Source organism: Danio rerio, chromosome 21, assembly GCF_049306965.1.
Source record: "Danio rerio strain Tuebingen ecotype United States chromosome 21, GRCz12tu, whole genome shotgun sequence".
In the NCBI taxonomy this organism is placed as follows: Eukaryota; Metazoa; Chordata; class Actinopteri; order Cypriniformes; family Danionidae; genus Danio; species Danio rerio.
This window is the reverse complement of record NC_133196.1, coordinates 4,190,001-4,214,011: the sequence shown is the minus strand read 5'-3', so window position 1 is coordinate 4,214,011 and position 24,011 is coordinate 4,190,001. Positions and strand designations below refer to the sequence as shown.

Genomic DNA, 24,011 nt, shown 5'->3' with positions numbered 1-24,011 from the left:
TGTGTACTTTTCGCGAGCGGATTTGCAACGGGGGCGGGCGGAGGATCGCGATGCCGGTGTTGTCTATCGGACGAACCGTACGTAATACGTACATAGCAGAGCTTGCAAAACTGTGTTTTTTTGTCGACAACACGAACGTTGTCAACATAACTCACTGGAAATCCAAAATGCTTACACATCGGCGACTTCATTGAAAGAGGAGAGGGTTTAAGTTCTGTCAACGGGTCTCCTGCTTCTGCAGTTTAACAAGCACTTCAACAAGCCTGTTATTTTCCCGCTTGGCAAGCCAAGCTGATGTGACATGGGGCGTGGCAGCATCGACGATTCTATTTTTTGATTCGATAATCGAAATTGAGCATAAATTTTGATCGATTTCGATTTAAAGTCGAAATCATGACACCCCTACTGAGTCATGTCAACTTAATCCAATTGAGTAAACGAAGCAATTTGAGCACAGTAAAACCAAAGAAAAGAAGAGAACTTAAGCAAACTAAGTACTGTAAAACCAATAAGTTAGGGCAACTCAAACTGCTTGAGGAAACCAGTTGAGGAAACTAAGTTAAAGTAATGAGGTATTTAAATAACTCATTACCTTCCACACTGAGGTAAACTCTTTTTAAATGAATAGTATTACTATCAGTAAATTTTGAGTTGACTACACTTATTTCATTTAATAAAGTTGACTGTTGGGTTTTACAGTGTGCTTTAAAATAAAAGAGTATTTAAGGTATTAATTATACTCAAACAAATACTTATTTAATTACTTATTTACTTCCAGGGCCATTTTATATCGAAGTTGATGTTTAGCTGCACCATATTGGTGATTCGTAACATCTAGTTTTCATGAGGTAGATTGTTAGTCGCTCAATCCCCAAAGGGTGCGTTTTTGAAAACCACCGTAAGCCAACTGAGGTCGCAAGTTGCATCATAACAAACATAGTTCATTGATTTGCCGTTTCCCAAATCCGTCATTCCAACAAACATTCGCAAACTGCGTCGCAAATTTGTACGATTGCAACTAGACCTCTAGAGCTGCAGTTAGAAGCACGGCTATGTTCTATTGTCAGTTATCCCCTCTATGCCCTATTTGTTTGGAACATTCTAACATTTAAACTTGGAATGATTTAAACACATTAAGGTCATCACTCTTTAGTGTAATTTGCTTTAATTCATTTTTACACTTCAGTTTTAGTGATCTTCATATTGACAATTGCGTTCCTTTCGCAGTGCACTTTGAAAGCCATTATGCCATTTTGAACGCAGCCATGGCTCATGACGAAAGCTATAGGTGACCCGTTATTTAAAAGCGTACTTTACGTTAGGTCTCCAAAGCTTGTGAAACCAAAAATATATGGCACACGTTAATGCTTTTAATTTATAGTGTGTTATTTATTAAGCATCTGTACTGAATATGACATGGGCCTGTTTGTTAGAAGATTTCTGCAGTGGCTTGAATGTGTCAAATTGTAAAATAGATTTTTACAATAAATCAAATAAATAAACAAGGGCAGTGCAGTGGCACAGATAGTAGATTGAATTTTAAGAGAAAAAAAATTATTATTATTAAATAAAAAAGGGGGAAAATGAGAAAAGTAAGAAAAATGTGGAGAAAACTAGCCTAATATATACAACAATAATTACAACATTAATAATGGTAGTAAGAGTAGTTCATATAAAAGTAAAAAATAATAACGAAATAATTTATAATAACTATACAAAAAAGTCCTAAATTGAATTGATAGATTAAAAAATATTGTAATAAATGAAATAGAAATAAACAATCAAATCTTTAAATTAACAAAAAGAAAAAAAATAAATAAATATTTTACATTGGTCACTGAAAATATTAAAGAAATCGAAAAAAAAAGAAAATAGGCTACTAAAGGCTACTTAGTGTTTAAAGAAAGAAATATATAGCTAAATAACTGCTAAAGTTAACAATTAAACAACTAAATAGTGTCTCAATTTAAAGGAATAAAAGAAGTTAATGAAAATGTTATTAAAGTATTTATATAAGAAGACCAAATATAGAAATTACAGCTACTAAACATATTTAAAAAGACAGAAAAGAGATATGTTGGTTTTAATTAATACATTTTAAATGATACATTTTACAACTGAATACATTTTATTTTATTTAATTGTGAGGGCATAGTCGGGAAAAAGTATTTATTTTCTTATTCTGTATGGTCTTAAAATTGTAATAAATAAAAAAAAGCCAGAGAAGAGAAGATGAATGAGTTGAAAGGAGATGGTGTGCAGTGTTTGGTGATTGTGTGACAGCAGCAGATCTTCATCAGCTCGAGCGGCGCCAGTCTGAATCCTCGAACAATGGCAGCTCTTTATCGTCATCATCGACGTCATCATTATCTCCTACTCAGACTGTTATGAATGACGCGCTGATTCACTTTAATTTCTGTTCATTTCGTTTCTTCAATCGCTCGTTTTTAGATCTCGTTAGGAAAGCTGCTGCTGACGTCACGGCCACACACACACACACACACACACACACACACACACAGAGATCTGCTGCGCGCCGCCGATTTCGTCATTCAGTCAGTTTGACCCGACAGACAGTTGGATGAGCGCGCGCCGTGAATTTGTTTTTGCTCTATATACATCTTTACATTCATAAGTCCAGTTTTTCAACCTCCAGGCCTTTGTTTAGTGTTTTTATTGAATAATTTGTGCAGATCTGTAATTGCAAAAATCATCTAACAACAAAAAGCCTAAAAGATCTGTTTGCAAACGTTTATTGACTTATATATTTAGCCTTTTCAATATGTGTTGTTTAATACCCCTCGTGTTTTTTTTTGTTTTTCTGTTTTCTTTCTTTTTATGTTGTTTTTCATCATTAAGGATATATGTATTTTGCATATTTGTTATTTTATGTATACCTTAATATTGTATGCACCGTTTTTGAGCATTATAATAATAATTAAAATAGTAATAATAATAAAAACAGTTGAGCGCGCGCCGGCCGCCTGTGACCCACGCTCCCCCGCCGCGCGCCTTTGTGTCCGTCAATGATCAGAGCGCGCGACCCCCTTCATTCCCCAAAACCCCGCGAAAGCATTGAGTGTTTTGAAAAGATCGAGCTACTGATGAACAGATGAAAGCTCTTGAGTGGTTTGGAGATTGCATTTGTATTGTGTGTGTGTGTGTGTAAACTGTGACTCATCTGATGCACCAAAACTCGTTGCACAACCTCAAAAATTTTTTTTTTTATTATACTAACTGCGTGTGTCTGTGTGTGTGTGTGTGTGTGTGTGTGTGTGTGTGTGTGTGTGTCTACTTTAAAAATGTGTAATTTTTCTAACCGGTAGGCGGCAGCAGTTCGTGAGTTTTTATAGAGGAAATCCATTCACACAATCAAACATGATGATAATAATAATAATAATAATAATTAATAAGACAAATTAATTTAAATATTCATGTAATATAAATATTTGGTAGAACAGCAACAACAACAAAAATGATGATAATAGTCATCCAAATACAATGCAAAATAATATAAATAATAAAATAATATAGTATACAATATAAAAAAACAATAATACTATTTGGAAATTTTTAAATAAAATGTATAAAATGGTAATAATAATAATAATAATAATAACTAATATTAATTATATTTGTAATAATAATAATAATTGTAATAATAATTGTAATAATAACAATTGTAAAAATAAAGGTAATAATAATGATATTAATAATTGTAATAATAATAATAATACTAAATGTAATAATGTTAATAATAGTAATAGTAACAATTATAATAATAATACAAATAATAATAATACTACAAATAATAATAATAGTAATTATAAATGTAATAATAATAATAGTAATAATAATAATAGTAAACAAACCAATTGATTTTAAAATTTAACAATCCATAGTATATTGAGAATTCCGTATATATAACATCAATAAATATGTATATAAAAATAATAATAATAATTATATACCAATTTAATATTAAATATATAAACATAATTGTATATTGTGTATTTACTACATTTGTGTAAACCATTTAATATTTCCAGACTTCATGGAAAAGTATTTTTCCATGTAAACATGTCTTGATTGCTTCATAAACATTTGTTGAGTTGATTCTGTCTGTCTCTATGTGTGTCTGTCTGTCTGTGTGTGTGTGTGTGTGTGTGTGTCATACTTAATGTGAACTTACCTGTGCGCCTGGCGCCTGTTTGTGTGTGTATGTGTGTGTGTGTGTGTGCGTTCACATTTGAAACTACAGTTCGTCCCTCATAGCACTACAGTACAAATAGTACAAACACACGATTCTAAATCCATCTGTGACTTTATAAACTCGGTGTCCGATGTGTCAGTCTGACGGTACATGTTACTTTGTTTTATGTTTGCGCAACACAATGACTTTTTCCTGCCTGTTCTTTCTTTTTTTTAAAGCGACAGGGTGTCTAGACAATCACATGACCTGCGGCGCGCCAATGAGAGACACGGAGACGCGGAGAGAGAGGGACACACACACACACACACAGGCGTCTGATCTTCATCTCCTCCTCAGTCCTTCAGTTCTTCATCGACTCTTCTGCGTCTCGCACTAGGAAACTTCCCGCATTACCGATCACCGGGACACGGATTTTTTTGTGGTGGATATTTCAAACGCAAACCTGTTTTTTTTCCGAATCGCCGTCGAGGAGAGCGACAGATTTTCCTCAGCGGGTCTGATGTGGATTTAACGATTTAACGTGTCGGTTTGTGCTGCAGATTTGATGCCAGACCGAGAAAACGGTTATTAATCCCGAATGTGAGATCGCGGATGGTCGCTGTGGATTAACGAACTTGTGGATCGATGATTGCGCACTCGGTGTGACCGCGATTCGAGGTCGTTTCATTTCCAGACAGTCGCACAGTTTTTTTGGATTCCGCGTCGGTTGGTTTGGTGAAATATTAAAGTCTGGCGTATGAAACAGATCGCGTGCGCTTCTCCTGCTCGCCGTTTCTCCGCCGTCTGCTCTGCGCCTGTGGATTCGGACCTCCGGATCTTCATGACTTGCGGACAAAATGGCCGTTTTGTAGCCGGGGAACCCTCTTGTCGTCCCGCATGTTCAGGACCAAACGATCGGGGCTCGTCCGGCGACTCTGGAGGAGCCGCGCGCCCGTGGAGGGTGAGGGGGACGCGGACACTGGTACGCGCGGCGGCACCGCAGGCTGCTGCCTGGCCAGTAAGCCGAACCCCGGCACCGAGGCCGAACTAAAAGCGCTGACATACTCGATCCTGAAGAAGATCAAGGAGAAGCAGCTGGAGGTGCTTTTACAGGCGGTTGAATCCCGGGGGGGAGCGCGGAGCCCCTGCCTCCTCCTGCCCGGGAAAGCGGACGCCAGGCTGGGTCAACAGTCGTACCCGCTGCCGTTGCTGCTCTACAAGGTGTTTCGGTGGCCGGACCTCCGGCACTCCTCGGAATTAAAGAGACTTTCGTGCTGTGAATCTTATGGGAAAATCAACCCGGAGCTCGTGTGCTGCAACCCGCATCATATGAGCAGACTCTGCGAGCTCGGTATGAACATCAATCTGCTCACATTCACCACTGATGTTGATGTATAACACTGTGATAATGTGCTAAATATGTCTCTTGAACACAAATCTTGGTTTCTTTTGGCTTTGGTGCTTATGTAGGATTGTAATAACGTTCGTATAAGCTGTGGTATCTAATTACAGGTCCGTATAGAACAGAGAACACTGGGGGATTTGAACTCAAACTGTTCTGGCCATTGTGAAAGGCTCTTATGGTGCTTATGTAGCATTATAATGACACACATGTAGGTTATTGTAAAATCTACTAGGTGAGAATAACCTCAAGCTTCCTGCTAAACATCAATGTTGGCTCATGAATGCAGCACTTCAGGCTCCAGTGTGTCTGACATACTTCTTGTTTACTAAAAATGCTCAAATAGAATGACGATGATAGTATATTTGCGTTAGACATATTAAAACAGACATCAAGAGTGTGTTTGTTGACTTGGAGAAAACATATGTAAGTTATTTTAGCATATATAACAATGTTAGACACATTTAGGCTTTATTAATCTACCTTACTATTTAATCAAACAAGCCATTAGCATCAGGAATCAGCTGGTTCTGATTAAAATTATTATTCTCCGAGTGATGAATGTTGTGTTTCCATGTGGAGAAATGCAACAGACTTTTCAGCTGGACCTCCAGTCTGTGGTTGTTCATGTGAAACCCGCCGGAGGCCCCAGTGTTCAGTGAAGTTAGTTTGTGTGTGTGTGCGTGTTTGTGTGTGTGTGTGTGTGTGGAGTCTGGCGCCAGGCGGCCGTGTGTTTATCAGAGCTGTCCTGCCTCTAACCCTCAGCACTACACAAACACTTTTCCCAGAGAATGCCAGGCCTTATCATCAGCCCACATCTCCACTCACGGCCTCTCTCTCTCTCTTTCTTCTCTTCCAGAATCCCCCCCACCCCCGTACTCAAGATATCCCACCGATTTTCTTAAACCACCTGGTAAGTTGAAGTTTCATCTTAAATTTAAGCAGATGTCTGAAGCCTCTCAAAAGTTTGGTTTGAGTTGAAATGCAATGCAAATTTTTTTTGTTGTTATGTTTACTATGAAAATACCATGTTCTTGTGAAATAGTATGTGAATTAGCCAGTTTAATTCTACATTTAAAGCGTACTTTTAGTTTTAATATTACTCGCAGTGAAGGTTTTTTTAAAGATGTTATCACAATGTTTTAACACCATTTATTTACACTACTTTAAATGTAAAAGGTCTTAGTAGTAAATTTTAAGCAGTTTAAAAATTGAGATAAATAATGATTTGTGGTTATTTACAGTGGTAACATCATTCTAATAGTTTTTGCACACGACTAAAGTTGAAGTTTCAGCTAAAAAATGAGGTTTATGTTGTTGTTTTTTTAGTATGGAGGTTTAGTTTGAGTTTGAGATCAATTGCAGTAAATGTTTTAGTTTTACTATAGTATTCCAAGCATTTCACCTATTTTTAAAACACCCTATAATTTACCCTATAATAACTTTTATTTCTAGTTTAAGTAGAAGCTTGTTTTTGTTTTAAGTTCGCAATGCTAATACCATGGTATTGTTACCATTTAAATCCCATCCAACTAGCTTTCTTGTAAGTTGATGCTTTATCTTAAATGTATGCAGGCGCTGTTGAATCTCCTAAAAGCTTATCTTGAGTTCTTGAACATCATTAGCAAAGTGTTTTTAGACATATGCAATCAGAAAACCGGGATTCACTTATTTAATTACCATCCCAACAATTTTTTAATTAAAATTTAACCCAATATGGATGCTTCATGAGTCAGTTTGAGTTAGAAATCACTGGCATTTGCTAAAGTAATAGCTTGATGCAAATATAATAGTCATGAGTACTGTATTCCTTTAGTACTGTAAATTACTTAATGTAAACAGTAAGCAATCTTAGTAGTAAGTTTTAAGCAGTTGAAAATTGATAGAAGTAATAATTTGGGGGCATTTACAGTGGTAATAAATGGTAAAATCATTCTAATCATTTTCTGACACAACTTAAGTTGAAGTTTCAGCCAGAAAATGAGGTTTATGTTGTTTTCTTTTTAGTTTGGAGGTTTAGTTTGAGCTCAAAATCATTGGCAGTAAATGTCTACTATGGTATTCCTACCATTCCACCTATATTTTTAAAACTCCCTATAATTTGAACTTTAATTTCAAGCTTAAGCAGAAGCTCTTTGTTTTTGTTTTAAATGTGTAATGCTAATACGATGGTATTCTTACCATTTAAATACCATCCAACTAGCTTTCTTGTAAATTGATGCTGTATCCTAAATACAACTGCACATGTTGTTGAATCTCTTAAAAGCTTATCTTGAGTTCTTGACAATCATTAGCAAAGTGTTTTTGGACATGTGTACACTCATTTAATTACCATCCCAACAATTTTTAAACTGAAATTTAGAGCGATGTGGATGCTTCATAAGTCAGCTTAAGTTGGAAATCACTTGCATTTGAGGTTTTCAGACATTTGCTATAGTAATAGCTTGATGCAAATATAATGGTCATGAGTACTGTATTCTTTTAGTACCATGCTAAATGCAATGATAATGAAATTACACCGTGTGGTGAATTGTACAATGTTTGATAGGTCGTTTAGACATTGCACTGTGGTATAAAAAATAGTAATCATTTTATGGTGTATATTTTATATGTACACAAACTTTACTATATGTGGTACAGATTGAATAACATATTCAAATAACTGCACAGTGCTAGTGATTAAAAGTATGTTGCAGTTGAAAATGAATATAGCGTGATGTTATATTGAAGCAAATGCTACTTTCCTCCGTCTAAATGTTTGTGCGTGGAGTAGATGAAGAGTTCGGAAACCGAGAGCTGATTTATCTGCCAAATGAATCTTGAGGTTTTGGGAGTGCCGCTTTGCGTCTTTCCTCTGAGCGTTTGCTCTCTTTCTTACCCATAATGCTCATAAGTATGTCCTGTATATTGGCTTCAGATAAGCATGTTGTGTTTGGCAGCGTCCCGGATGAGGTTTCCTGCCGATGGCCCTCGTAAAGATCCTTCTCAATCCCGGCCAAAAACTCCTCACGTCTTTTTGAGTTGAACAGTATCGCTTACCCAGAACACGCTTGAGAAATCCAGGCCAGAACGCTGGGCTGTTTCGAAATCTTTCCACGATTAATTTTTTGGTGATGTTTATAGTGCGAGTGACTTGGTGTGGGAACGACTCAACGCTGGCTCTCCATCTTTGAGTCATTCTTCTTTTATGAATCAGTTTGGGGTTTCGGAGCGACTGAGAGAGAAAGCAAGAATGTGAACGAGAACAGGCGCCGTGGTGGAGGACAGGAAAGCCAGTTTGGGGAGGACATTTCCTGTGAGGACACACACACACACATTTAAACACACACACACACACTCATCCATTAAATCTTGGACGAGAGACAGAGAACAATAGAAGACGGGTGAAAGAGAGAGTGATGCTGAACGTTTGGAGGAAGTTATTTGTCGCTTGTGTTTGAGCGACTGCGTCTCGTTGATAACGTCAGGTACTGTCACACACACACATATATGTGTCTGTTTGTGTGGTAACTGTGACACATTTGCGCATTGTTGACGGCTAGGTGCGACAAAACAGCCGTTGATGTGAGGTCATTTGCATATCAATGGCTTTAAGCTCTTAATCGAGGAGACGCGACTGAGAAAAAGAAACATTCGCACTTGTAATGACAGACAAAAAGTCGTGTCAAGAGCTAGTCAAATGTGGTTGACTGTGGTTGTTTCTGTACACACACACACACACACACACACACACACACACACACACACAGTGATTTACACATTTTTAATCAGCTTTTACCTTCATCGTTTTGGGAAGTGCTGTTGATGCCAATTTCTTACATTACCTTACATGTAAACAATCTTAGTAGTGCAGTTTGAGAATTGAAATAAATAATGATTTGGGGGCATTTAAAGCGGTAATATATAGTAAAACCATTCTAATCATATTCTGACACAACTTAAGTTGAAGTTTCAGCTTAAAATGAGGTTTAAGTTTTTTTTTTTTCTTTAATTTGGGTTTAAGATCACTTGCAGTAGATGTTTTTAGACATTTACCGTCGTATTCTTACTCTTCCACCTATCTTTAAAAACTCCCTATCCGCTGGTTAAGTGGTGATGTGTTGGTGACGTATGTAATACTGTTTCTGGGTCCAAGCCGCCATTCATTTGAGTGGAGAAATCATTAGTTTATGATCACTTTTTATTCATATCACACATTAAAGTTAATTTTATATAAAGTCATAGTGTACACAACAATCTCTGGGCTTGCTGCATCACAAATACCAAAATTTTAACAATTTATAAAAAAATGAATTACTTTCTGGCTATTGGATAATAGGCATGGACATATATATTGCGATCGTGACTTTCGAAAGTATTAAATCACCCGGAAGCCGCTTCGCGTGACGTCACACTTAACAAGCGGTTAATTTAAACTTGGTAATACCATGGTATTTTTACCATTTAAATACTATCCCACTAGTTTTCTTGTAAGTTGTCTTGTAAGTTTCTATGTACACACAGTGATTTACACGTATTTAATCTGCTTTAACTGTCATTGTTTTGGGAAGTGCTGTTAACACCAATTTCTTACAATAAATGTAGACAATCTTAGTAGTAAATTTGAGCAGTTCGATTATTGATACAAATAATTATTTGGCGGTATTTACAGCGGTGAAACATGATAATACCATTCTAATAATTTTCAGACACAACTTAATAAGTTGAAGCTTAAGGGCGTACTCACACTTGTGCACGCTTGTGTTTGAGTGCTAACGCCAAACCCCTAAACTGAAAGCGAGACATGACTTTTAAGTGGCTGTTTCATATGGATTTATTAATCATTCTTACTGTTCAGTGAACGCAAACTGCCGTAGTTTATTAAAGACGCAAACCCCTCACTGCACGTCAGCTGCGCGCCTTCAGCAGACCTCCTCATTCCTGCAGCATGAGAGCTTTATGATTGTTTATGAGCGCCAAAAGTGGCGGATCTGTACGGCGAAATATCTGACTGCGTGTCCCCGCATCCCTAAGGACTGTTTGGCGAAATATTTGACTGCATATCAAACGACTGAAACAATATAACTACAGAAATCTCCACTGTGCTGCTGAGTGAGAGAGTGTTTCTCACTGAACAGCGCAGCAGCGATGACGTAAGCGTGCCGAAGCCTGTTTGGGGTGTGAGCGCGGGCCGTCGGGGGAGACGGGAGGGGGGACAAACGTGCTTTGGCCCGGTTCGAGGCAACTGTACCTAGTGTGAGTACGGCCTAAGATGAGCTGTATGTGGGGGTTTTTAGTTTGCATTAAGATCACTTGCAGTAAATGTTTTTGACTTTTACTATAGTATTCTTACCACTTGAAGTTTCATTTTATGCAGAAGCTTTTTTTGTTGTTGTTTTGAAAAACTTGCAGTGGTAATAACATGACATTCTTACCATTTAAATACCATCCCACTAGTTTTCTTGTGTGTATGTACACAGTGATTTACACATTTTTATTCTGTCATTGTTTATTGGAGGCAGACCGAGTGAATGGCTGGAGCTGGACAGTATCAAAGATTCTGTTATAAAAACGGCTTGTTTTTTTGCCCCCTGGAAAATGAATCATGAGGTGTTTGAAGCTCCTGCTTGATCCCTCATTTTTCCTCTCCCTCCCTCGGTCTGTCTTTGCGGTGAGGTTCAGGTTTGACCGTGTGTCTCATTAGACTGACCACAGCTCAGGGAAAGCGTCCAACTCTGAAACCTGCTTCCGAAAGTGACACCAATTCACACTCACAATGGGCTTTTAAAACTCTTTTTCAGGAAATACCATCTACTAATGCTTACTAATGAACTTAAAATGGCATTGTGCATATAAGTGGACTGTTTACTGCTTAGGAATTCATTAATTGGGAATGATTTTAGAAAACATATAAGATATTACCATAGTAAATGTCCTAAAACGTAATAAAATAGACTTAAGTAGCTTTAGTGCAAGGGTTAAACTCTTCTGATGTGTATACCTACAAGTGTCAGTAATCTTAAATTTATTTAAGATGTATTGGTGCTTATCAATGTAAAGACATTGAAATGGTTTGTTTAGTCTTGTTAAAGTCTTTTTAAATGCTAACGCTAACTTAAGTGCTTTTAATTTTTAATGTTTTTGTCAGCAGTTTCTAAACTTGCTAGCTAAACTGCTCTTGAATCATATATGATAATTTTGTTTAGCATTTTAGCTCTTCGTAGTTCATGTATAAGCCCTGAAATGAATGCAGTATTTACTAAGAAATTATTACAGATCCAATTTCAATTCCAGTGTCAGCTAGCTTTTAGCTACTTGAACCTACATTTTCTGAACTTCTGTTAGCAATGGCTAAAGAGGAACAGACTGAGGCTAACACAAACTCACTAATCACCTCTTAACTTAGCATTAGTCTCGTCTTTTAGCCATTTAGACCTAGATTCTGATGTTTGCAGTTAGCACAAGTTTAATCTGCTTCGAATTGAATCTACAATTTTGTTTTTATCATGAGCTAACATTATAATTAGCATTGGCTTTCATTGAGGGCTAATGCACTTTCTCCTGCAGTAGTTTAGCGTTAAGTAAACGTGACATCGGTGCAGAACATATGGAGACAATATTCCCGGCTGGTTTATTAAAGGGTTAACATGAAAGAGGGAGCGACGGGGTGTTTTTCCTGTCTGCTCGCACGCCAATTAGAAAATTTACTGTACACAGTTTTTCAAGGCTGCAGCTATTTCCTGACTAGCTCGTTGTTTTGGGCTTGATGGAGTGTATCCTGCTAAACTGTGTATTCCTATTACAGCACTCCCGCTCTCGCTCGCTTGCTAGCGTTCTTGGCTAAAGCGTTGTTTATTTAGCATGACGGAAAAAGGCGATGGAATGAGCGAGCGTGCTCTGGATTTAAACCATTTCCACTAAAATGAAGGCTGTGTGTAAGTAAAGGTTGAGTGTTTAACACTGTGATTGACAGCTGTCACTCTTGTGTTTCTCCGCAGATTCTCCAGGTTCTGTGCCTGCTTCCACTGAAACTGGAGGAACGGCATATTCAGCCCCTATGGGGTTTTCAGGTAAGAGCTGCAGACCATTTTTTTTATCTTTCAGTAGATGCTCTGCTATTGAAAGTCCATCTAAATATGCAAAAACAGTTTATAATAAGGAAGTGAGGGCTGGAGGTTTGTTTTTAAAGGAGAGATTTTCCGCTAAAGATTGCTAAATGTGTCAAAGAGATCATAAAATGACACATTTTTACTTCCGTAATGCACATTCCTGCACATCATTCCAATGAAAAGACGTTTGTTATTGTAATCTGTCATCAGAAAGGCTGTAACCTGCATCTAAAGTACTTTCCTGATCCACTTGTATCGTCATGTCGGGTGAGGGATGCTAACTAGTTCTCAGCTTTACTTTACTGTACTGATATTTCATGCATTGGTGTTTTTAGTATTATAAATTGAAGGGTTGCATGGTTTACCGGTACTATGGTAATATCGCGATACTATGGCTCCAAAATACTGGCGGTGCCACTGTAGTTTGTAAACGGTAGTATCGTCATTAACGGTGTATTTACGATAAATAGTGTCGTATTAGGGAAAAGTCACTAAAATGCGCACATGTTTGTGCAACAATGAACCATTTTATTTTAATAGTTTGTGGAGCCCTTTAAAGTTGCAAAACTGTGTAGAATTCCCGCCTTTTATTGTAGCCTATTGCACGTTTTCTAACGCTTCAGTTCAAACACACATCGGTTCATTTCTGCTCCTGTTAATATGATTTAGTAGCTACAAAAATTGTGACAATCTTTTAAAAAGAACAATTTACAAAGTGAAGTGTTTAATTACTTTGGATTGTTAACTGATAAGACTGTTAAAAAAATAGTTATACAACCCAAAAATAGCAACAGGAAACATGGAAACTATTTTTGACTGCTTATTATAGCTTAATTTTGTTGGGAAATTTTTTTTTTATTTGGTATCCGCTTGTGAAGTGGTGATGTGTTGGTGATGTATGTAATACTGTTTCCGGGTCCAAGCCGCCACTCATTTGAGTAGAGAAATCATTCGTTTATGATCACTTTTTATTCATATCACACATTAAAGTGAATTTTATATAAAGTCATAGTGTACACAACTATCTCTGGGCTTGCTGCATCACAAATACCAAATTTTTAACAATTTATAAAAAAATGAATCACTCTCTGGCCATCGAATATTAGGCATGGACATATATACTGCGATCGTGATTTTCGAAAGTATTAAATCGCTTTGTATACGTTTATTAATAGCATTTCACGAGTCTCCCCATGTAGTTGAATAGAACGATTGGACCCGGAAGCCGCTTAGCGTGACGTCACACTTAACAAGCAGCTAATTTGTATCTTTATTTCAATGTATTTTTTGTTGGTTGGTTATCTACAAAATAAACAATCAAATAAATACGTTTTTAGTGAAGTGACATGTAAATAACACTTTTTGTCCCTAAGGGAATTATGAATTAAATTCAAGTAGGCCTATTATACCATAAAACATAGTATTTCTGACAATTTTCTTTATAATTTGAGTTATGAGTTAGAGCATCGCTATACTATTTGGTATCATGATTCTTCAGCTGGTAATAGTGTTGTAAGATTTATTAATGGCATCGCAACAACCCTTATATATAGTATTGTTGTTAATTATTTTGGTAATTACTTTGTTAATGTAGAGTTCATGCTATTGACAAGCTATTAACTAATACGTTTAGCTCAATACTAATTAGCTTCTCATTATTAGTTAGTAAGGTATTAATTGGGTTTAGGTTTGGGCTTTGGGTAGGACTTGGAATGAAAAATAAGAGCATACTTGATAGTGCTAATAAACTGTTAATATCTTAATAATAGACAGGTAATAAGCCGGTAGTAAATGGTGTGAATTGTTACTTCAACTAAAATCTTACCATCATTTTTTTCATGTGTTGTTTTTAGTTTATTAAGCGTTTCGTTTATTTATTAAATTTATTTTTAAGGTCATTTTAGTACATTCATTTGCCGATTTAGCTTCAACAATAGAAAATAAAACACAGATTTTACATTGACTTTTGTCTAAACAAGGTTATATCAGTGTGTGTGTGTGATCCGCACAAGCCTGCTGGAGTGTGTCATCCTGAGCTCTGAGTTGTGTGTTTGTGTTTTCTGCGAGAGAGAGGGATTGGTTTGGTTGAGTTTGGTTAGGCAGAGTTCCTGCGTACAGATGTTTCTCATTACAGCAACTTTAAAGAGTTTTTATGATGGTGTTTAATTCTGCGCTGGGCGGAGTGTGTGTGTGTGTGTGTGTGTGTGTGTGTGTGTGTGTGTGTGTGTGTGTGTGTGTGTGTGTGTGTGTGAAGGGTCTTTAGATGGCTTCTCAGATAAGATCGGCTAAATGATGGAAGCTTTACATAAACACATGTTAGAACTCCAGCACTCAGAGCGCTGTGTGTGTGTGTGTCACTCCCTTTCACTGGCCTCCATTTGTTTCATGTTTATGTGTGTTTGTATGTTGTATTCCTTAAACTGTGTGGAGCAAATGTCCCCACAAGTATAGCAATACCAGTAAATTTTGAGTCTTTTTTTGGTCTCCGTGAGGAAAACGGCTCCTATATCCGAGAGAATGAAGTAGTTTGAAGGTGTAAAACTGCAGATTGTTTCCTGTTAGGGTTGGTTTTGAGGTAGATGGAGAGGATATACAGTCTGTACAGTAGAAACATCGTTATAGCTATGAGAAGTCCCCATAAAGATAGCTGTGCTAGTGTGTGTGTGGGATAAAAGATTGTCCTCTTGTGTCTCAAACAAACACTTGACTGATATGTGAGCCTGTGACCGTGTTCGTCCTCTCGCTGCTGAGGTGTGTGTGTGTGTGTGTGTGTGTGTGTGTGTGTGTGTGTTTTCTTCTGGAAAGAGTGAATGGAGCTCAGAGAGGGAAAGAGGGATGAAGGAAAAGGAAGAAAAGTGGGACTCACAGGAAACGAGCGTCTCTCTGACCTTCTCATTCACTCGCTCTGCTCTTTTCATCGTCTGTTATTTAGAGAGAGAGCGAGAGAGAGAGAGAGAGAGAGAGAGAGCTGTGTAACAAGCTTGAACTTAAAACCTTACCAATGAGTATGTGTGTGTGTCAGGATTATTGGATGACAGTCTGAGCATGGTTTGTCCTGGTTAGTCTGAAGTTATTAAGAGGTTAACCTTAATATGACAGCCAGCGACTGACAGACTTCCTGTACAGACAGACTGATATATTAATAGAAAAATAGACATATGGTTATTTCTTTACCACTGATTACTATAGGAACTAGCATAATGTTGCTTTGTATATTATATATATAAATTTGTCTTATATTTATCCCAATTTTAATAATTATTTTGGCAATTTTGTCTCTGAAATATCATAGTGTATTGTAGATATTATTATATAATAATCATATATTTAAACCTTATATCATTTAAAATTTTATAATAACGAGAGGCATATTTTAAAGCAAAATTATCTACAGATTTTTGCATCTAGAATATCATTATTTATGTAATTGTTATAAGATAATAATCCTATGTTAAATGATTATTTTATAAAATTTGTTATAAATATTAAAATATCAACCTGGCATATTTTAATTTATAATATCTGTATAAAATACTTTCAATTTAATAATTTATTATTATATTTTATCATTTAAATATTTGTTTGTTTATTGATAAAACAATATGACTACTTGGGTTTTCTCAAACACAAACGTACCTTATTACCTATATTTAATATATAATTAATATTTTATAAAATGTATTGTAAATATTAAAATATCAACCTGGCAAATTTTTATAAAAAAAAATCTGTATTAAATATCCTAATATTTTATATTTATATTGATATTTTATCATTAAATATTACATTTTATTATTTAAATATTTATTTGTTTGTTTATTGATAAAAAAATATAATTGTTTAGATTTTCTCACACACAAACATAAACGCATACATTATTTCCTATATTATAAATTATATATTTATTATTTTATAAAAAAAAGTATTGTAAATATTAAAATATTAGCCTGGCATATTTTTATATATATATATATATATATAAAAAAACTATTAAATTCCCTAATATTTTATATTAATATTTTATAAATTTTTATTACATTTTATCATTTAAATATTTATTTATTAGTTTGTTTATTGATAAAACAATATAATTGTTTGGATTTTCTCACACACAAACATGAATGTATAAATTATTACCTATATTTATTATATTTATATATTTAATATTATATAAAACATATTGTAAATATTAACCAAGAATATCTTTATTGAAAAATATCTGTATGTAATACCTTTTATGAATGAATTTTATTCAATCATTTATTATTATATTTTATAATTTAAATACGTTTATTAATAAAACAACATAATTGTCTGGAATATCTCGCGCACAAACACATTTGTGCAATAACTTTAACCATAAACAACCATTATAAAGATTTAAATATCCATATATTTGCATTATGCTGCCATTTTAACTCAACTAATGTTATCTTTGCATATTCAAATGAGCAAAATTGCTGTTTTTGCTTGTTGTTTTTTTAAATCTATAAAAGTCAGTGTGAAATTCACTCAATTTAAATCAAAAGTCAAATTCAAATACAGTCACACACAGTATGATATGAAATGCTCACACAACCACTCGTGACCTTCAAATATTAACAACAATAGCAAAAATAACAGTAATACCTACAATAAGAATCTAAAATCTGGTCTAAAGCAACTATAAAACCATTTAAAGGCTTTTGATATAGAGTATTCCATCCAGGTTTATTTGTATAGCGCTTTCACAATAGTTATTGTTTCAAAGGGGCTTTACAAACAGTGCACAGTACTGCGTTACAATCAAAAACTTGAGGTTATAACTTTATTAGTTACTAATACCTTGAACTAATTAACTAGTCACTAGTATGTGGCTGTAGAAAAAAAGACAACGCATTAAAAATATGAAAGAGCTATCTGTACAAACATAAAACACACAAGTGTTTAACAAAGTGTCTGCTGCAATAGAGGAAGGAGTGTAATCATCATGCGCTGGTGTATATTATGAATCCTCGCTTTCCATTTGGCCAGAAATCTTAATTTCGGCGCCCTCGTCTATGTTAAGCTGTCCCCCCCAAACATTTCCGCTGATCCACAATCAGTCCTTTATTATGGCCCCGAGGCCCCGGAGACTCAGATCCCCCTCAGGGGCCCTTCAAGACTCGCTGCTAGCATGAAAACCTCCGCCTCATTCCAGGGCTTGTTTGGGTTAGCCAAGAGGAAAGGGCAGCACAGGAAATGACATCAGGCCTCGGAGGAAAAAGCCTTGAGTCTTGGGTCGGGCCTCGCGGCGCCTCCGCCAAACGGAAAGAAAACATTCGGAGAAAAAAAAAAAAAAAAAAACGACACAAAGCGGCTACTAGAGCGAGCGGCTTTGACGACATGTTTTTAAACTGTGAAGGCTTTGTTGAGCTTGTTAGGATCCATACCAAACACTTCCTCTGTCAAAAAGCTGGACGTTTCCTTTATAATTGAGCAATTCCTGTGACATTTGCTAAATTTAAATTCATATATGTTCACGATATATTAAAACATCTGTTTATATTTTCCAAAACAGCTAACCAAAGAGTTATGGGGTCAGAAAAAATGTCAGTCTGTAAACATATTCATTCTTTTTCCTTCGGGTTAGTCCCTTTTTTCATCACTGGTCGCCACAGCGGAATGAACTACCAACTATTCCAGCATGTGTTTTACACAGCGGATGCCCTTGAAGCTGCAACCCAGTACTGGGAAACATCAATACACGTTTATTCACACACATACACTACAGCCAATTTAGCATACCCAAATCAACTACAGCGCATGTGTTTGGACTGTGGGGGAAACCGAAGCACCCAGAGGAAACCCACGCCAACACGGAGAGAACATGCAAACTCCATTCAGAAATGCCTACTGATCCAGCCGGGACTCGAACCAGCAACCTTCTTGCTGTGAGGCCACATTGTCGCTTGAAATCTGGAAGACAGACAAATGCCCTGAGGAGCCAGACACTTCACACACACACTTGATAAAGCAGCATCTAATGTCTTGACTAAACACACAGAGGAACGGGAGGTTTTTTCATTGCACACACACACACACACACACACACGTGATCTGTTCATTCAGAAATCTGTCAGTGCTTCTGGTTTGACTGCAATCAAAGAATTCAGATTGACATTATAATTATTTACTGTCTGACTGAGAACGCAGAACAACACCGGTGGCTTCTGAGCTCCACTGGCTTGACTGGTTATGCAGTTTTATAAACTGTGAAAGTTTTTTTTTTAAAATAAATAAATAATAATAGGAGTAAATGTAAAATATATGAAGATGTAATTTAAATATGGTTATATATCATATGTTGTTTTATGTAAATGAATGCTGGAAAGAAGTTCTAGGGTGTTTATAAAAATTAAATAATGTATTATTAAAATAAACATTTTATGTGAAGGTAAATAAGTCATTAAACTAGTGCTGTTAAATAATTAATCACATCCGAAATAAAAAGTGGTGTTTATATGTTTAGGGTTGTGTGTGTGTGCTCACTGCGTATACATTTTGTGTATAAATAAATACAAAGAAATGTATAAAATGAAAAAAAAAAAAAAAAAAAAAATATATATATATATATATATATATATATATATATATATATATATATATATATATTTATAAAAGCAAATATCTACATATATTTTTATCTATCTTTAATTTGTACTATACATATACAGTTGAAGTCAGAATTAATAGACCCCCTGTTTATTTTTTCCCCTAATTTCTGTTTAACAGAGAGCAGATTTCTTCAACACATTTATAAACATCATAGTTTTAATAACTCATCTCTAATAACTGATTTGTTTTATCTTTGTCATGATGACAGTAAATAATATTTGACTAGATATTTTTCAAGATACTTCTATAGAGCTTAAAGTGACATTTAAAGGCTTAATTAGGTTAATTCGGTTAATTAGGCAGGTTATTTTATAACAATGGTTTGTTCTATAGACTATCGAAAAAAATGTAGCTTAAAAGGGCTAATAATTTTGTCCCTAAAATGGTGTTTAAAAAATTAAAAACTGCTTTTATTCTAGCCAAAATAAAACAATTAAGAGTTTCTCTAGAAGAAAAAATATTTTCAGACATACTGTGAAAATTTCCTTGCTCTGTTAAACATAGTTTGGGAAAATATTTAAAAAAGAAAAAAACTGACTTCAACTACATATATTTATGTATATATATATGTTTAATTTATTTATTAATTAATAGGAGTGCTAGAAAGTCTGGAAAAGTTCAGAAGAAACTGACAAATGTGTAAGCATAAATGAAAATGTGATTAAAATTAATTTATTTTATTAAAAAATATATTTTATCTGTCTTACAAAAAACAATGTAACATATGTAAAAAATAATAAAACATTTATATAAATATAAAGGAAAGTTAAGAAGCAAAAATTTAATTTAAATAAAATTATACAATAAATATATTAATAAGTAAATCTATTATGGGTGTTTGCAGAAAAGTTGCTAAAAATGAAACAATGTTATTTAAATAAAGATTTCATGTAAATGTGAATTAGACTAAACTTAGTAAATAAATCACAATTAGATTAAAATAAAATAAGTATACAGTTTTTTAAAGCTTATTTATTTGTGAAAAGGAGTGCTAGAAAGTCAGTGGAAAAGTTCATTAAACATTCTAAAACATTAAAAAATGTTTCATTAAACATGAATAAATATGTGATTCAAAATAAATGAGTAATTTATGGAAAAAGAAGTTCTATGGTGAAGTTCAGAAAAAACTGTAAAAATAATCTAAACATTTAAATAAGTAGAGATTTACGTAAAATGAGTAAAAATGTAATTTGCATAAAATATATGTAATAAATAATGAGTAAATAAACTATTGATGTGTGCTGCAAAGTTTAAAAAAACTTTAAGATAATAAATTATTAAAATAATTTTTTTAAATGTAAATATACATTAGACTAAATGAAGTAAAAAATAATTAATAAACCAAATAAACTACGACAAAACAAATAAACTTTTGGTTATTAACCAAAATTAAATTATAATAAAATAAAAATATATTAGATTAAAACGTTTATTCATTTTTTAATATCTTTATTTATTTTTATGAAGAAGTGCTAGAAAGTGTTATAAAACATTAATTATTGATACAAATGTAATTTAAAATAAATAAGCAATTTGAGGAAAAAGAACGTCTGTGGCAAAGTTTATAGAAAAAAAAAAAACAGAAAATAAGAGTAAAGATTTACACCTGCCCATTATGGCATTTTATTGGTGGAAAGAGTTCAAGCGCTGACCTTTGACCTAATAATCAGCATGATATCATAAAGCCCTGACTCGCCTACAGCAAACATACAGTAAGCGTACAGTAATGGAGTGTTGCGTGGTAAATCTGTGGTAAATCAGATTCATGTATTACTGCACAATAGCGGACAGCATGAATGTTTTCCTGTACGTCGGAGGTTTTCCTGACTCCACGTGTGTGTGTGTGTTATGTAATGCCTCTCGGTTTAATTGCCAGTTTCCTTTATTGACTTCCAAACAAAGAAGCTGCCAAACGTGTGTGTCCGTGTGTCCGTCTGCGAGTCTCTCCGTCGAGTGTGTGTGAGATTGTTGTTACGATACGGACGCCTGAGGAAAAAGATAATATTTACAGAGCCGTAACTGACACACACACATCAGAGAAGTGGCCTCTGGCTTTGTTTGTTTAGTTGGTATTTTGCATGACGAATCTTTAACGTCTGCCAGTTTTTGCGTGATCGTTTTTCCAAGGCCTGAAATGAACTCGTGCTTGAGGACGTGAAACTGGACAGGCAGCTCAGGACCACGTTTTTAGAAGAAATGTGCATTTATATATCTGTTGGTCATAACCTTTTGTGCCTTTCTTAGCTAAATTATTTTTGTTTTGTTTACAGTGAAATATTTATTTCATAACAATTTATTTATTACTAATAATTATAATATGAATAATGAAATATTTTACTTAAATTTTTATTTTCTTATGTTTTTATTAACAATATTATAATTATTTTTATTTTGTTTTTTATTCTATTTTTAAATAAATAATATTTTTGCTCGAATATTTTAAGTTATTTAATTTTTGTCTATTTATTTTAATAATATTATATATTTTTATCATATTTAAAAATAAAATAATATTTTTATTACGTAACTTTTTATGTTGAAATTAAAAAACAGTGATTTTCTTTGTTTTCTAAAACAATATATATATATATATATATATATATATATATATATATATATATATATATATATATATATATATATATATATATATATATGTATATATATATGTATTTTAAAATCATATTTTGCTTACCTCTTTAGGTTGTTACTTTGTTTGTTGTTTTTGTTAGATTTTTTTTGTAGCAATTAAAAAAAAACAGTGCTTTTCTTTGTTTGCTAAAACTATCATTTGTTATTTGTCATGAATACAATTTTGTTTACAATTAAAAACATTCTAGTATTTAATTCAATAATTGTGATCATGAGCATAGTGAATAGTGAAATATTTTACTTCAATGTTTTTTTATTATATTTTAAAATAAATAGTATTTTTGTTTGCAGTCAAATATTGCAAAACTTTTTGTTTAATGAAATATATAATTATATAGTAGTTTATTTATTATATAGTATACAATAATTGTGATGAAAAATAGTTAATAATAAATTGTTTAAAATTTGTATTTTTTTTCTTATTGTGTTCATCATAATAATGATATTTTTATTATATTTGAAAGTAAAATAATTTATATTTATATAATATTTTATTTAGTATTAATAATTGTGATAATAAAAATAATTAATAGTAAATTGTTTTACCTAAATGTTTATTTTTTCTTATTGTATTTCTAAAAAAAAAAAATTATTATATTTAAAAGTTAAATAATGTATATATATTCGTATAATATTTTATTTAGTAATAATTATCAGTTTTATCAGTAATAATTTTGATAAAAAAATAATGAAGAGTGACATATTTTACTTAAATGTTGATTTTCTTTCTTATTGTATTAATAATAATGATAATAATAATAATAATAATTCTATATATTTAAAAGTACAACAATTTGTCTATTTGTAAAGTACTTTATATTGGAATTAATGAATAGTGAAACATTCTATATTAATAACAATATTAAAATAAGATCATTTTTTTGCTGACGTTATTATTTTATGTTGCGGTTAATATTACCAAATCACCACTTTTTGTTGTCTATTTTGTTTGTATTTAGCATGAATAATTGTATTTCTGTTGTATAGTCATGTTTATTAACAACACACACGCTGGTGTACTTGACAAATGCTACCAACGCATTAAAAACGAGCTGAGTGTCTCAGTGAGTTGTTGTTTTTCCCAGAGACGTTGCCGTCCCGCAGTGTTTGCATATTAGTGGCATCTGCGGAGTGAGTTAGCGTAACCCATGTTGAGTGTCATTGTTAGCTGTCGTCATCACGGCTTTGGCTTTAGGCACAGAAGTGACCCCTGACCTCTGATCTCCTGACCTCACGCTTGTCCTCTGGCTCAGCACAGAAGAGCTCGTAAAACACTGAACCGCAGCCAGACCAAAGGAGATCAATAAACACACCGACTTCCCTCCCTGTGTGTGTGTGTGTGTGTGTGTGTGTGGAGACAGACAGAAATAATCATTAACTTCTCCAGACTGCTGAGTGACTGGTGTCTGCCTTTTTCTGCCTCAGTGCGTGCGTGTGTGTGTGTGTGTGTGTGTGTGTGTGTGTGATTGCAGTAGATCTCCAGACACTCTTGTTCATGTACAAAGTGACTGTTTAAAAAGCTGAGTCTCCATAAATGGAAAAACTTTACCCCGACGTGTGTGTGTGTGTGTGTGTGTGTTTAACACAGGGTGTTTGTGAATGTGTGTGTGTCAGAAAGAGTTTGTGTATTAATGTAAATATGTGTATATGATAGTAAAAGTGTGTGTTTAAGTGTGAATGTGTGTGTGTGTTAGAGAGTGTGTGTGTCTGTATGAATGTGAGTGTGTTAGAGAGAGACAGAGAGAGAGAGAGAGAGTGAGAGTGTGTGTGTGTGTATGTGTGTGATTTAGCGAGTGTTTGTGTGTGTAAATGTGTATATGATAGTGTTTGTGTGTAGAGAGAGAGTGTAAATGTATGTATGCATGTAAGTGTAAATTTGTGTGTGGGAGAGTGTTTGTGTATGTGAGTGTGTGTGAGAGAGAGAATGAACGTGTGTGTGTGTGTGTGTGTGTGTGAGTGTGTGTTAATGAGGGTTTGCATGTGTAAGTGTAAATGTGGGTGTTTGTGTGTGTGTGTGTGTGTGTGTGTGTGTGAGATTTAG

General features: G+C 34.1%; 1 protein-coding gene across 1 annotated transcript in view; it reads left to right on the top strand.

Moving 5' to 3' along the window:
• Window positions 1-4,953: 4,953 nt before the first annotated feature.
• Window positions 4,954-24,011, top strand: part of smad7 (SMAD family member 7) — a 29,604-nt gene continuing 10,546 nt past the window's right edge. Inside the window, 3 exon segments of the mRNA NM_175082.3 lie at window positions 4,954-5,543; window positions 6,454-6,507; window positions 12,572-12,643. Of these exon segments, the coding sequence (NP_778257.2) occupies window positions 5,090-5,543; window positions 6,454-6,507; window positions 12,572-12,643 (580 nt within the window). The 5' untranslated portion in view covers window positions 4,954-5,089.